Source organism: Pristis pectinata, chromosome 2 (genome assembly GCF_009764475.1).
Source record: "Pristis pectinata isolate sPriPec2 chromosome 2, sPriPec2.1.pri, whole genome shotgun sequence".
NCBI classification, from domain to species: Eukaryota; Metazoa; Chordata; class Chondrichthyes; order Rhinopristiformes; family Pristidae; genus Pristis; species Pristis pectinata.
The window spans coordinates 2,020,214-2,036,133 of record NC_067406.1 but is presented as its reverse complement, the minus strand read 5'-3'; the positions used below and the strand labels follow the sequence as shown (position 1 = coordinate 2,036,133).

The 15,920-nt window shown below is 49.7% G+C and overlaps 1 protein-coding gene across 1 annotated transcript in view; it reads right to left on the bottom strand.

Annotated features, from left to right (window-relative positions):
• Window positions 1-15,920, bottom strand: part of znf638 (zinc finger protein 638) — a 134,453-nt gene that overhangs the window by 102,656 nt on the left and 15,877 nt on the right. The window contains exon 2 of the mRNA XM_052032860.1: window positions 3,925-4,020. Within this exon, the coding sequence (XP_051888820.1) occupies window positions 3,925-4,020 (96 nt within the window). The remainder of the gene's footprint in view (window positions 1-3,924; window positions 4,021-15,920) is intronic.

Sequence of the window (15,920 nt, the reverse complement as noted above, 5' to 3'; positions counted from 1 at the left end):
AAAATAAATCTGATTCTGCTCCACAATAAAGACTGTTTGCTCTCAGAAAGGCTAGCATACACTACATTGCAACTGATCTAAATTTTTCATCCCAACTTAGCTAAATGGCTCCTGGTGAAACAGCAGACATGACCTCTATTCCAGCTCACACAGCATTTACTGTTGTCTCTCCCAAAGCAATTCCTATTGCCGCATGATGCAATTCCCAAATATTGCTTGGTCAAGATCTTTCATTACTCCCTAATGAATAAGGATTGCAAATTCATGACTATGTTCTGATCAGGTCCATTTATATTCTGGCAAGTCCAGTACACATTTAGTATCATAAGAAACACTGATATCAACAACATATCACCCTTTTGAAACCTCAGCTCTTCCATCCTTAACTGAATCTCCGCCTCTCCAGCTTCTTTATCTTAACCCTTCCTGGAGAGGGTGCAGAAGAGGTTCACCAGGACACTGCCTGTATTAGAGGGCATGAGCTATAAGGAGACATTGGACAAACGGGTTATTTTCTCTGCAGTGGCGAAGGCTGAGGGGAGACCTGATAGAAGTTTATAAAATGGCGAGAGGCCTACATAGAGTAGACAGCGGGTATCTTTTTCACAGGGTCAAAATGTCTAATACTAGAGGGCATGCATTTAAGGTGAGAGGGGATAAGTACAAAGGAGATGTGGGGGGGGGGGGGGCAACAGAGAGTGGTGGGTGCCTAGAATGCGCTGGCAGGAGTGGTGGTGAAGGAAAACATAATAGAGGCACTTAAGAGGCTCATAGACAGTCACATGAATGTGCAGAGAATGGAGGGCTATAGACATTGTGTCGGCAGAAGGGATTAGTTTAGTTAGATGCTTAGTTACTAGTTTAATTATTTTGGTATAACATCGTGGGCTGAAGGGTCTGTATCTGCCCTGTACTATTCTACGTACATGTTCCTTTTGTAACTCCATTTCAATAACCTTTACCATCTTAGATTTCTCCCACTCACAACTAATTAGGCTGTTGATCCCCATAAAAGTAGCCCAAATGTGTTACAGCCCACTCCAATTCCAGATTTCAGTCACTGTTCCCTGAACCAGCACCCGAGGATGCTAGCCTCCAGCTTTCTTCCAGAAATGTCCACTTATCTTCAATGCCATCACCTTGCTCCTTAAACAGCCAATCATTGAACGTGTCTACATCCGCTTGCACACTCTACCTTCTCCCCCGTTTCGATAAGCACTCAGCTCCAAGCATTGGTTTCGGTAGGCTTTCTGCTGACCACTACCCACCACACATTTCCCCCCCTAGGCCGTCAGTGACCTTGATTCAGTTGGCTTCCTTCAACCTCACCTCAGTTGTTCACATCTGCTATCTTATGGTCCCCTTTTCAGATGCCCTAATATAATGAATGTTTCTCCCATATTCAAAGGCACCTCTAATATACAGAGTTTAATGGACTAAATTCACAATCCAGTGATCAACCCTCAGGATTACAGGAGAAATAACCCCAGATCTACTCTCTTATACCAGATTTAGGTACAGATTTGGTTTTTAAAAGTCAAATTAGTGAGACAGATTCTTTTATCAGATCCACCCATAATGTAGTTTGGATTCTTTAGTCCATTCTTTTCAAGAGATAAGCTGATGCCAAAACATATAGATGCAGATTAGTGTTACCCCAGTTTAGAAAGGTAAAATGTCCATGAGCAGCAAATTCACCCCCAAAATTCAGAGAGAGGAACACTGTCTTGAATTAAATCAAACTACAAATTTCTAAAGAAGAAATTCTTCATTTTGTTTTTCTCGAAAATAGCAATGAACAAACAGCACCTGGATCAGGATGCCATCTTTTCCAGGTTTATAATTAGAGGAGAATTAGGAGATAACTATAAAGTGAAGAAAAAGAAACAGATTTAAGATCAAGTTTACATTTGTGCTTTCACAGGCAAAGTGGAAGGAAATGATTAGCTCCCAGAACTGAAGCAGGGTGAATAAACATTTGTGCTGTTAATCTGCACACCACTGTCAACTGGAACAATACTTGAGAAAATTTTTGTTGAGATAGAGAAAAAGAATGATTTCAATTCAGTCCAAACTGCAATTTTCTTTGCAGGCTAATGGCAAAATACAGTTAACATCAGTCTAAGATTTGAGAAAGCTGCCCTCATGGGTCAGCACAGCCCAGGATTCAAGATAAACAGATGCTTCCCACCAAACTCACCCCATCTCTGACAGCTAAACCCCAGCCCAGACCAAACCAAAGGCTGCCCCACGTACATCCACCCCTTCCAACCACCACCAGTGTGGCAGCCCCATGAGGGCACCTTGGGAGAGGGCAGCGTACGGCAGAACGGTGAGTGAGGAAACCAGACATTCGCAGGCTAGTCAGAAATTATCAACCGAGGAAAGAAAATGGGGAAGTGAGTGGTAGTGGGTCAGGCGTGGGATGGAAGGAGGGGGGATTTAGAGAATAGGTGGAGAGAGGGGGTATGCTGGGGAGGGGGAAGAAGTGTGAGTGGGGACCGGGCGAGGGGGGGTGGGGTGGAGGAGGAATCTGGTCGGGGGGGGTGGAGGAGGAATCTGGTCGGGCGGGGTGGAGGAGGGGGGATCTGGTCGGGCGGGGTGGAGGAGGGGGGATCCGGTCGGGCGGGGTGGAGGAGGGGGGATCCGGTCGGGGTGGGGGTGGAGGAGGGGGGATCTGGTCGGTCGGGGTGGGGGTGGAGGAGGAGGGATCTGGTCGGCGGGGTGGGGGTGGAGGAGGAGGGATCTGGTCGGGCGGGGTGGAGGAGGAGGGATCTGGTCGGGCGGGGTGGGGGTGGAGGAGGGGGGATCTGGTCGGTCGGGGTGGGGGTGGAGGAGGGGGGATCTGGTCGGTCGGGTGGGGGTGGAGGAGGAGGGATCTGGTCGGGCGGGGTGGGGGTGGAGGAGGAGGGATCTGGTCGGGCGGGGTGGGGGTGGAGGAGGGGGGATCTGGGCGGGGGGGAGGGGTGGGGGTGGAGGAGGGGGGATCTGGGCGGGCGGGGTGGGGGTGGAGGAGGAGGGATCTGGTCGGGCGGGGTGGGGGTGGAGGAGGGGGGATCTGGGCGGGGGGGAGGGGTGGGGGTGGAGGAGGGGGGATCTGGGCGGGGGGGAGGGGTGGGGGTGGGGGATCTGGGCGGGGTGGGGGTGGAGGAGGAGGAGGGATCTGGTCGGGCGGGGTGGGGGTGGAGGAGGGGGAATCTGGGCGGGGGGGAGGGGTGGGGGGATCTGGGCGGGGGAGGAGGGGTGGGGGTGGAGGAGGGGGAATCTGGGCGGGGGGGAGGGGTGGGGGGATCTGGGCGGGGGGGAGGGGTGGGGGTGGAGGAGGGGGAATCTGGGCGGGGGGGAGGGGTGGGGGGATCTGGGCGGGCGGGCGGGGTGGGGGTGGAGGAGGGGGGATCTGGGCGGGGGGGAGGGGTGGGGGTGGAGGAGGGGGGATCTGGGCGGGGGGGAGGGGTGGGGGTGGAGGAGGGGGGATCTGGGCGGGGGGGAGGGGTGGGGGTGGAGGAGGGGGGATCTGGGCGGGGGGATCTGGGCGGGGGGGAGGGTGGGGGTGGAGGAGGGGGGATCTGGGCGGGGGGGAGGGGTGGGGAGGAGGATCCGGGCGGGGGGGAGGGAGGCGGAGGCGGTGGTAATCTCCAACATGGTAAATGCCCAATCACACTGCCCGACCCCCTCCTCTCCCCCCTCCTCGTCCCCCCCCCCCCCCGGCCCCACAGTCCCTCCCCCAGTGTCCCCTCCCGCCGAGGCCGCCGCCTGGGGCCCGGCCGCCATCTTGTGGAAGGTTCTAGATGGAGGGAGCAAGGGGGCCGCGGACCCCCCCGGGCCGACGGGCGGTGTGGCGGCGGACACGGAGCCCACCTCCCCCCCCTGCGCTGCGGCCGCCCGCCCGCCCGCCGTCCCCGGGACCGCCCGGCCCGGGCCTACCTCCCGCCGGCGCCGGGGTCGCTCCCGCTCCTCCCGCCGCTGCCGCGGAAACCAGGGCCCGCAATCGAGCGCCGCAGCGAACGCGGCTGCGGCGGGCTCAGCGCAGGCGGCACAATCGATCACCGATCGTGCGACCGGACGGTCAGAGGCGCCGCCTGTGCGACTGCGCGGGGACAGCCGTTCGGCCCCTCTACTCTGGACCAACCCTTCACTGGAACTGGCCCCAGAGTCGGAGCAGGAAAGAAATAATTGCCATCTGTGCGACCTGAGCTGATTTCACAGCCTCAGCACACTCGAAAGTGGTACTGTTGGAAGTAAATGGCCAACAGTGGCACAGCAAGATCCCACTTGTAGTGGATGAGCCACCTGCTGGAGGAACTCAGCGGGTCGAGCAGCGTCTGTGGGAGGAAAGGAGCTGCCGACCTTCGGTCAAAGCCTTGCTGTTCTGGTGATCAAGCTTGGGGACTAAATTTTAGAGTGTTGGGAAAATTCCCCTGCTCTTCTTGGGAATAATTCTGTTAGGTTTTTGATTTCACTTAAGAAGAAATCACTCCTTAGTTTGCATTTTTTAAATTTACACTCACTGTTGAATTCCAGGAATGCCAAGCTTGAAGTTGTCCCACCAGTGGGATTTCCCTTTGCCTTGTTCACCCCCAATGGTTTCTCTTCTCCTTCTTGTCTTCAATAAGGTGTTAACCAAACCTCAATTCCACAGCCCCATCTCTTTCCCGAGAAAATGTGTCCAGCTCTGATTCAGCCCACATCTGGATTCCATCTGAAATTCCCCTCTTCACAATTCTGACCCACCCAGGATCACAGGGGTGTTCAAACTATCCTGCATTTCTTGTGGTCCTGTGATCCACACTTTAAACTATGCATTGTCAAGTGCATACACTTGACGCCTCTCTGCAACAACACCAACTCTCTCTATCTCAAAGTTGTCGCAGAGTCACACAGCTCAGAAACAAGCCTTTTGGCCCAACTCATCCATGCCGACCAAGATGCCCATCTAAGCTGGTTCCACTTACCCGCGTTTGACCCATATCCCCCTTAACCTTTCCCATCCTTGGACCCGTCCACCCCTCTACCCGAACTGAGATGGTCCACAGTTCCACTTTATTCTTCATCACATTCATTGCTACAACAGACTTTTCTCCAGACATCAAAGATTGGAAATTCCAGCAGCTTTTGCCACCAATATCCCGCCCAACCTTTCTCCCTTTTCCCTCATGACCACATCTCTCCTGTAGCAATATCCCGTCCCAGCCTTTCACCATCCCTTCTGATCCTCCCCTCTCTGATCCCGAACCATCGGTCCTCAGCAGAGGCCTCAGCTTCATCCCCCTACGCCTTCAGCTGAAGGAATTCCAAGCTCGACGTGACATTGAACTCTTCTTCCGCCATGCCCATTGCTTTGGACAGGACTCCTCACCCCAAACTGCAGACTTCTCGTCTCCAGAATTCCCAGTCCCTGGACCCGTCTCTTTGGCTTTAAAATAAAAGAAAAAAATTGAACCATGAAGGGTCTTCAACCTGAAACTAAACTGTTTCATTTTCCACGGGTGCTGACTAAACTGCTGAGTGTTTCCAGCATTTTCTGCTTTGACTCCATCTTGTCGAACCGATGGTGTCTCAGACAGTGCGGCACAGAGAGGGTCAGCTTAGATGTGTGTGCTCAGCAGAAGTGAATGATCGAACCAGGTGACAGCACTGCTCACTGAACATCAGAAACAGGAGGTGCCCATTTGGCCCCAATGTCCATTCTGCTATTCAATAAGGACAAAGAGTCACAGAATCAGAGTATTATGGGCAAGCGTGATGAACTTAGAGCATGGATCAGTACACGGAACGACGATGTTGTGGCCATTACAGAGGCTTGATAGAGGAAGGGACAGGAATGGGTGATCGATGTACCAGGGTTTCAAAGTTTTAGGAAGAATAGAGAGCAGAGTAAAAGAGGGGGAGTTTGCAATGAGGGAAGAGATTGCTGCATCCTGGGTGATGATCTTTGCGTCCTCACTGGCCACAGGAGTAGTCCCGGATGATTGGAGGGTGGCAAATGTTGTTCCTTTGTTTAAGAAAGGGAGTAGGGATAACCCTGTGAATTACAGACCAGTGAGTCTTACTTCAGTGGTGGGCAAATTACTGGAGAAGATTCTTAGGGACAGGATTTATGGGCATTTAGAGAAGCAGAGGCTGATTAGGGACAGTCAGCATGGCTTTGTGAGGGGTAGGGCGTGCCTCACGAGCCTGACTGAATTCTTTGAGGATGTGACATTGATGAAGGTCACGCAGTGGATGTGGTGTACATGGATTTCAGTAAGGTGTTAATAAGGTTCCTCATGGAAGGCTCATTCAGAATGTCAGGAGGCATGGGATCCAGGGAAACTTGGCTGTGTGGATTCAGAATTGGCTCATCAATAGAAGACAGAGGGTGGTGTTAGATGGAGTGTATTCTGACTGGAGGTCAGTGACCAGTGGTGTTGTGCAGGGATCTGTTCTGGGACCCCTGCTCTTTGTAATTTTTATAAATGACTTGGATGAGGGTGTGGAAGGGTGGGTTAGTAAGTTTGCTGATGATACAAAGGTTGGTGGTGTTGTGGATAGTGTAGAAGGTTGATGTAGGTTACAACAGGATGTTGATAGGATGCAGAGCTGGGCTGAGAAGTAGCAGATGGAGTTCAACCCGGATAAGTGTGAAGTGATACATTTCGGGAGATTGAATTTGAAGGCAGAATACAAGGTTAATGGCAGGACATATAGCAGTGTGGAGGAACAGAGGATCTTGGCATCCACATCCATAGATCCCTCAAGGGTGCCGCGCAGGTCGATAGGGTTGTTAAGAAGGCATATGGTGTGTTGGCCGTATTGAGTTCAAGAGCCGGGAGGTGATGTTGCAGCTCCATAGAACTCTGGTTAGGCCACACTTGGAGTATTGTGTTCAATCCTGGTCACCTCATTATAGGAAGGATGTGGAAGCTTTATAGAGGGTGAAGAGGAGATTTACCAGGATTTTGGACAGCATGTCTTATGAGGGTAGGTTGAGTGAGCTAGGGCTTTTCTCTTTGGAGAGAAGGAGGATGAGAGGTGACTTGATAGAGGTGCACAAGATGATAAGAGGCATAGATCGAGTGGACAGTCAGAGACTTTTTCCCAGGGTGACAATGGCTAACACGAGGGGATATAATTTTAAGGTGATTGGAGGAAGATAAAAGGGGGCTGTCAGGGGTAAGTTTTTTTACACAGAGTGTGGTGGGTGCGTGGAACGCACTGCCGGCAGAAGTTGTGGGGGCAGGTACATTAGGGACATTTAAAAGTCTCTTAGATAGACGCAGGAATGATAGAGAAATGGAGGGCTATGTGGTAGGGAAGGGTTAGATAGATCTTAGACCAGGATAAAATATTGGCATAACATCGTGGGCTGAAAGGCTTGTACTGTGCTGTTCTATGTTCTATCAGCTGCACTCCAGGGAGACATAATGGAGGGCTCGGACACAGAGTCTATGTGGGTAGAACTCAGGAATAGGAAGGGTGCAATCACTCTCTTGGGGATGTACTATAGACCTCCCAATAGCCGCCGGGACATTGAGGAACAGATATGCAGACAGATTAGGGAAATGTGTAAAAATTACAGCGTTGTGGCCATGGGAGACTTCAACATCCCTGATATAAATTGGGACCTTTTTAGAGCAAGGGGGTTAGATGGGGCAGAATTTGTTAGGTGTATCCAGGAGGGGTTCTTAAGTCAATATGTTGACAGTCCAACAAGGGCAGAGGCTTATTCTGGACCTGGCTAATGAGCCTGGCCAGGTGATTCACCTATCAGTGGGTGAGCAATTGGGGAACAGTGACCACAGCTCATTAACACTCAGGATAGCTACAGATAAGGATAGGTATGGGGCTAGCAGGAGTGTTTTAAATTGGAGCAGGGCTAATTATGAAGGCATAAGGCAGGAACTAGCTAGGTCCAAGTCGAGCATGTGGGAAGTGTTTAAGGATCAAATACACAGAGTACAGGATAGGTCTGTCCCGATTAGAGGGAAGGACGTGAATGGGAAAATAAGGGAACCTTGGATGTCCAGAGAAGTGATGAACTCAGCCAAGAAGGAAAAGGACAAGTATGTAGAGCTTCGGGAGTTAGGATCAGACAGAGCACATGAGGACTATAGAGAAGCTAGAAATGAACTCAAGAAAGGAATTAGGAAAGCCAGGAGCAGCCATGAAAAGTCCTTTGTAAGTAGGATTAAGGAGAATCCAAAGGCATTCTATACCTCTGTAAGGAATAAGAAGATAACGAGGGAAAGGGTAGGACCACTTAAGGATGTAGAATGAAATCTATGTTTGGATGCAGAGGATATGGCTGAGGTTCTGAATGAGTATTTCTCATCAGTATTTACCTAGGAAAGGGACATGCAGGACACAGAAATTGGAACTGAGGGTGGAAACATGTTAGGGCATTTAGAGGTCAATGAGGAGGTAGTGTTAGGTCTCCTAAACAGTATTAAGGTGGATAAGTCCCTGGGGCCTGATGGGATATACCCCAGGTTACTGAGGGAGATGAGAGAGGAAATTGCTGGGGCCTTGACCAGTATCTTTGTGTCCTCTTTGACCACGGGTGAGGTCCCGGAGGACTGGCGAGTGGCTAATGTTGTTCCTCTATTTAAGAAAGGAACAAGGGAAAATCCAGGGAACTATAGACTGGTGAGTCTCACGTCAGTTGTCGGGAAATTGCTGGAGGAAATTCTTAGAGATAGAATATACGAACACCTGGAATCCAATGGCTTTTTTAGGGAAAGTCAGCATGGCTTTGTACGGTGCAAGTCATGTCTTACTAACCTGGCTGAGTTTTTTGACAGGGTGACGAGAGAGATTGATGAAGGTAGAGCTGTGGATGTCGTCTATATGGACTTCAGTAAGGCATTTGACAAGGTCCCACATAATTGGTTGATCAAGAAAGTTGGGATGCATGGGGTCAGTGGAGAATTGGCTGTGTGCATCCAGAACTGGCTTGCCCACAGGAGACAGAGGGTGGTGGTTGAAGGGACTTATTCGGGCTGGAAGCCTGTGAGTAATGGTGTTCCGCAGGGATCTGTGCTGGGACCTCTGCTGTTTGTGACGTACATAAATGAGCTGGATGAGTATGTTGATGGATGGGTTAGTAAGTTTGCAGACAATACCAAGATTGGTGGAGCTGTGAATAGTGTGGAAGACTGGCGACGGACACAGCGTGAGAGATCAGCTGCAGATGTGGGCAGAGAAATGGCAGATGGAGTTTAACCCGGGTAAATGTGAGGTGTTGCACCTTGGTAGGACTAATGTCAAGAGGCAAGGCCCTTAACAGTGTTGAAGAGCAGCGAGACCTTGGGGTGCAAGTCCATGACTCATTGAAAGTGGCTACACAGGTAGATAGGGTGGTTAAGAAGGCTTATGGAATGCTTGCATTTATTAATTGGGGTATTGAGTATAGGAGTCAAGAAGTTATGATGCATCTCTATAGAACTCTGGTTAGGCCGCATTTAGAGTATTATGTGCAATTCTGGTCACCTCACTACAGGAAGGATGTTGAGGCTTTAGAGAGGGTGCAGAGGAGGTTTACTAGGATGCTGCCTGGATTAGAGGGCATGTGCTATCAGGAGAGGCTGGACAAACTTGGGCTCTTTTCTCTGGAGCGGCGAAGGCTGAGGGGTGATCTGTTGGAAGTGTATAAAATTATGAGGGGCATAGATAGGGTGGACAAGCAATATCTTTCTCCCATTATTGAGTGATCCAATACCAGAGGGCATGCATTTAAGGTGAGAGGGAGTAGGTTCAGAACAGACATGAGGGGTACTTTTTTTACTCAGAGAGTGGTGGATGCCTGGAATGCGTTTCCTGATAGGGTGGTGGAGGCAAATTCATTGGGGACTTTTAAGAGGGGCTTGGATGGGCACATGAATGAGAGGAAAATGGAGGGACATGGGCATTCTGTAGGTAGGAGGGAATAGCTATGTCGGCACAACATTGTGGGCCGAAAGGCCTGTTCTGTGCTGTACTGTTCTATGTTCTATGTAATCGTACAGCACAGAAGCAGGCCCTTCGGCCCAACTTGTCCATGCTGACCTTTTTGTCCATCTACACTAATCCCATTTACGCACATTAGGTCTGTACCTTCTCTGCCTATTCACGTGTCTCTCCAGATACCTTTAAACGGAGTATTTGTATCTGATTCCACCACCTCCTCCAGCAGCACGTTCCAGATATAGTCATATCACAGGCCCTTCGGACCAATTTGCCCATGCTGACCAAGATGCCCACCTAAGCCAGTCCCATTTGCCTGTGTTTGGCCCATATCCCTCTGAACCTTCCCTATCCATGAACCTGTCCGAATGACTTTTAAATGACCACTTTGATCACTTTGCACTACAAAGGACTTTTTTGTTCTAATTGTGTTCTTTCTTGTAAAGATTGTGTATAATTTATGTTTAATTTATGACTTTCTTTTGAATGCTGCTTATCTGATGCTCTGTGCCTGTGATGCTGCTGCAAGTAAGTTTTTCATTGCACCTGTGCACACATAGACTTGTGCATCTGACAATAAACTTGAGTTTGACCTTGCCTTTTAATATACCCACCTTAACCACTTCCTCTGGCAGCCTGTTCGCACCACCCTCTGTTTGAAATTGCCTCTCAGGTCCCTTGTAAATCTTTCCCCTCTTGCATTACACTCATGCCCTCCAGTTTTATACTCCCCTATCCTGGGAAAAAGACTGTGCACGTTCACCCTATCTATACCCCTCATGATTTTATACACCTCTATCAGGTCAACCCTCAGTCTTCTTCACTCCAAGGAATAAAATCCCAGCTTGCCTGACCTCTCTCTGTAACTCAGGCCCTCAAGTCCTGGCAACATTCTCATAAATCTTCTTTGCAATCTTTCCAGTTTAATGATGCCTATAACAGGGTAACCAAAACTGTACACACGGTGTAGTCCAGGTTACGACCTCCAGCCAGAAATAACACCCTTCCACTGCTGTGAGAGGGACAGCTAGGAGAATAATATCGTCAGGCAGGTTCAGGACTGTAAGAGGGACGATTAGCCAGTTAATATAATTAGGCAGGTTAACAGAGTTTGGCAGGTTTAGCGATGTTGCAGTTGCACAAGTAAGGACAATGTGTTCTTGTTCTGCGGTAAAATGTATTGTCGTGGTGTGCCTGACAACATTGTGTTTACGGAACATTGATGGCGTATGCTAAGCTCTGTAATGGTTTATATTCCCACAACTCTGTAAACCAGGTAATGGTCTGGGTTCTCCTGATGCATCAGTTAGGTTGAGCTCTGAAATACACCTTGTTGTTAATGGACCTCTACTTCAGCACTGATTGGTGAATGGCTTCAACAACCGCTGCCCTCTGTCTCTGTGAGCACACCAACCCTGAACCCAGTCAAGTCACCATGGATCCCGTGCATCTTTATCTTGTCTCTATCCAACCCCGTCAGTAAACCATCTCTTCCATTCTCCCTCATGTAGTTCCCCCTTCATCATATCTGTATCATTTCCACGACCGAACTAAAAAGCTAAAAACTAAAAAGCTCTGCATTTATTGTGCATTTATTGTGCATCTGCTGTCAGAGGCACAACTTCGTCCAGGTGGCTCCTCGGGATCCTCACTAATCCTCCCCTAACTCCCCCAGTTTCCCATCAACTCCCCCCAGATTCTACCCCTCACTCACACAATGGGGGCAACTTACAGCAGCCAATTAACCCACTGAACTAGAACTTTGGGATGTGGGAGGAAGCTGGAGCACCCGGGGGTAAACCCAGGTGGCCACAAGGAGAACGTGCAAACTCCACACAGACAGCACTCGAGGTCAGTACTGAACCTGGGCCTCTGGAGCTGTGAGGCAGCAGCTCAACTCACTGCACCAAATCTGGATTGAAGGGGTGTCTCAGCTGAAGGCTTGGCTGGCGGAGAAATTAAACTCGGTCTTGAAGAGGCAAGAACTGGAGATGGACCAAGGTCCTGGACTATGGTGGGGCTGGAGTGATGGCAGAGACAGAGAGGGGAGGGCTTCAGAGGGGTTGAGATCCTGGATAAAAATTTGATGAATAAATCAGAGGCCATGCTGATGAGACTGAGGCCCCCAAAGGTTAACCACGATGTTGCCTGGAGTTACAAGGAGACGTTACGTAGCCTAGGACTTTATTCCCTGGAATGCAGGAGATTGAGGGGTGACCTGATAGAGGTATACAAGATCACGAGGGGAATAAACAGGGTGAAAGCACACAGTCTTTTTCCCAGGGAGGGGACGCTAAAAACAAGAGATCAGCAGTGAGAGATTTGAAAGGGACGTCAGGGGCAGCTTCTTCAATACAAAGGGTGGTGCGTATTTGGAATGAGCTGCCAGAAATAGTGGTTGAGGCAGGCACATTAGCAACATTTAAAAGCCATCTAGATAAGGACATGGAGAGGAGAGGTTTAGAGGGCTATGGGCCAAACGCAGGCAGATGGGACCAGCTCACTGGGCAACATGGTTGGCATGGACGAGTTGGGCCAAAGGGCCTGTTTCCATGGACTCTATTACTGTAGATCAGATACTTGGAGGTCAGACACAGTCCTAACCGGAATAGAATTGTTTAAAAAGGAAGACAGGTTGTAAGAGGGAGAGAGGGAGAGAGGGAGAGGGAGAGAGGGAGAGGGAGAGGGGGAGAGGAAGAGGGGGAGAGGAAGAGAGGGAGAGGGAGAGGGGGAGAGAGAAAGAGAGGGATAGATCTGGGAGGGAACAATCCCCCAGCAGAGGGAGCCAATCTCCCATGGATGCTCGTATTTACAAGGCTGAGATCGATGGATCTTTGGACTCAAGAGAGAATCAGAAATGAAGATCACCGACTGTGCTTGGAGAGTGAGTGAGACATGGGATTAATCATGATCCCATGAGTGGTGAAGCAGCCTTGAGGGGCCGAATGGCCTACTGCTTCTACATTCCTAGTATAGGAAAGGTCTTCGTTACTCAATGGACCTGTGGACAAATGTCCTGGCTGTAGTGGGTCATATCTCAAATAACGATGAGTTGGAGTACAGGAAGGAGATAGAGAGCCTAGTGACGTGGTGTCATGACAATAACCTCTCCCTCAATGTCAGCAAAACAAAAGAGCTGGTCATTGACTTCAGGAAAGGGGGCGGTGTACACGCTCCTGTCTACATCAACGGCGCTGAGATCGAGAGGGTTGAGAGCTTCAAGAGTGAACATCACCAATAGCCTGCCCTGGTCCAACTACAGCCAAGAAAGCTCACCAGCGCCTCTACTTCCTCAGAAGTCTAAACAAATCTGGCATATCCCCATCGACCCTCACAAATTTTTATCAACGTACCATAGAAAGCATCCTATCCAGATGCATCCCGGCTTGGTATGGCAACTGCTCTGCCCGGGACCACAAGAAACTGCAGAGAATTGTGGACACAGCTCAGCACATCACAGAAACCAGCCTCCCCTCCATGGACTCTGTCTACACTTCTCGCTGCCTCAGTAAAGCAGCCAACATAATCAAAGACCCCACCCACCCAGGACATTCTCTCTTCTCTCCCCCTCCCATCAGACAGATACAAAAGCCTGAAAGCACATACCACCAGGCTCAAGGACAGCTTCTATCCCACTGTTATAAGACTATTGAACGGTTCTCTAGTACAATAAGATGGACTCCTGATCTCACAATCTACCTCGTTATGACCTTGCACCTTATTGTCTGCCTGCACTGCACTTTCTCTGTACTGTAACACATTATTCTGCATTCTGTTATTGTTTTACCCTGTACTACCTCAATGCACTGTGTAATGAACTGATCTGTATGAACGGTATGCAAGACAAGTTTTTCATTGTACCTCAGTACATGTGACAATATTAAACCAGTACTAATCTTCAAACTCTCCGACGTCGCTACTGTTATCAGACGAATCACAGGTGGCGATGAGTCAGCTTACTGGAGCAAGTGGTGCTACCACAACAACCTCTCAGTCAGTGTCAGCAAAACTAAAGAGCTGATTGTTGACTTCAGGAAGGGGAAGGAGGGCAAACGTCCACCGGTCTACATTGAGGGGTCAGCGATGGAGAGAGTCAGCATTTAAATTCCTGGGGCTTAACATATCGGGCAACCTGTCCTGAGCCCAGCACATAGATGCAATCACAAGGAGGGTGCACCAGTGTCTTAGAGGGTTGAGGAGGTTCGGCTTGTCACCGAACATTCTAACAAACTTCTACAGATGTACTGTTGAAAGTGTCCTGACTGGTTGCATCACGGTCTGGGACGGCAATTCGAATGCACAGGAATGTAAGAAGCTGCAGAGAGTCGTGCACTCAGCCCAATACATCATGGGCACATCCCTCCCCACCATCACGAGTATCTACAGGAGGCTCTGCCTCAGGAAGGCAATGTCCATCATCAAAGATCCCCACCATCCGGGCCGTGCCATCTTCTCACAGCTCCCATCGGGCAGGAGGTACAGAAGCCTGAAGTCCCACACCACCAGGTTCAAGACCAGCTTCAACCATTCAGTTCTTGAACCAACCAGCACAGCCCTAATCACTACAGTTTAGCAACATTATGATCGCTTTGCACTGAAATGGACTCTTTTTTTTTGATCTAATTGTGTTTTCTTGTAAAAATTGTGCATAATTTATGTTTATGTTTATCTTATGAATGTTGTGTACCTGATGCTCTGTGCCTGTGATGCTGCTGCAGGTAAGTCTTTCATTGCACCTGTGCTCACATGGTCTTGTGAAGATGACAATAAACCCGACTTTGACTTTGACCTTTCACAACTTCAGATCATACCAAAGCTTCACATCAATGGTTTCCTTCTGGAGTGCAGTGACTGCAGGAATGTGGAAGGACGGCAGAGCACAGCAAGCTCCCATAAACAGCAGACAAGAGCTTTGGTGACATTAGAGTCGTAGAACCATAACAGAATAGAAACAGGCCCTTCAGCCCATCACGTCCATGCTAACCTTTTTTCCCATCCACACTCATCCCATTTGCCTGCATTAGGACCGTATCCTTCCCCACCTTGTCCATGTAAGTGTCTGTCTAAACACCTCTCACACATAGTGATTGTACCTGATTCCAACGCCTCCTCTGGCAGCATGTTCCAGGTATCAAACACTCCCTGTGTGAAAACTGACCCCTCAGATCTCCTTTAAAACTCCTTCCTCTCACCTTAAGCCTGTGGTCTCTGAAGAACACAGAACAGCACAGCACAGGAAGGGGCCTTTTGCCCACGATGTCTGTGCTGAATATGATGCTGAGTTAAACTAATCCCTTCTGCCTGCACGTGATCCACATCCCTCCACTCCCTGCACACTCATGTGTCTGTCTAACAGCCTCTTAAACGCCACTGTCGTATCTGTTTCCACCATTACCACTGGCAGCCGTTCCAGGCACCCACCACTCTCTGTGTAAAGAACTTTCCCCCCTCACTTTAAATGCATGTCCTCTAGTATTTGACATTTCGACCCCGGGAAAAAGACTCTGTCTACTGTATCTATGCCTCTCATAACTTTATAAAGTTTGATCAGGTCTCCCTTCAGCCTCCGACATTGCAGAGACAGTGCGACAGGACAACCCACACATCAGAGCAGCCCTTCCTCAGCACAGACACCACTGTCCCAGCCTGGATTAGGAATCAGTGCCACAAGTGGCTGGTGGACCCCTGACCTGACCAGTTCCTGGACCCGGGAACCTTGTTCCCTGTGAGACCCTGTTTTCCATTCTGGAGGCAGGAGAGATTACCGTGACAACGATGCCATTCCAAATGGTGTTGGGTTTCCGGGGAGCTAGGGTTTCAGGCAGGGTCCCAGACTGAAGGTCAACCCATAGATCTCATCAGCTGCCAGGAACAGCAACACTAATTATTTTACAAACAGTCAACATCACACGTCATAGAGAAATAAACAGGGTTTATACTGAGAGCTATTAAAACACATGCGGATGTAAAAGATCCCACTCCTGACCTGACATCACTGC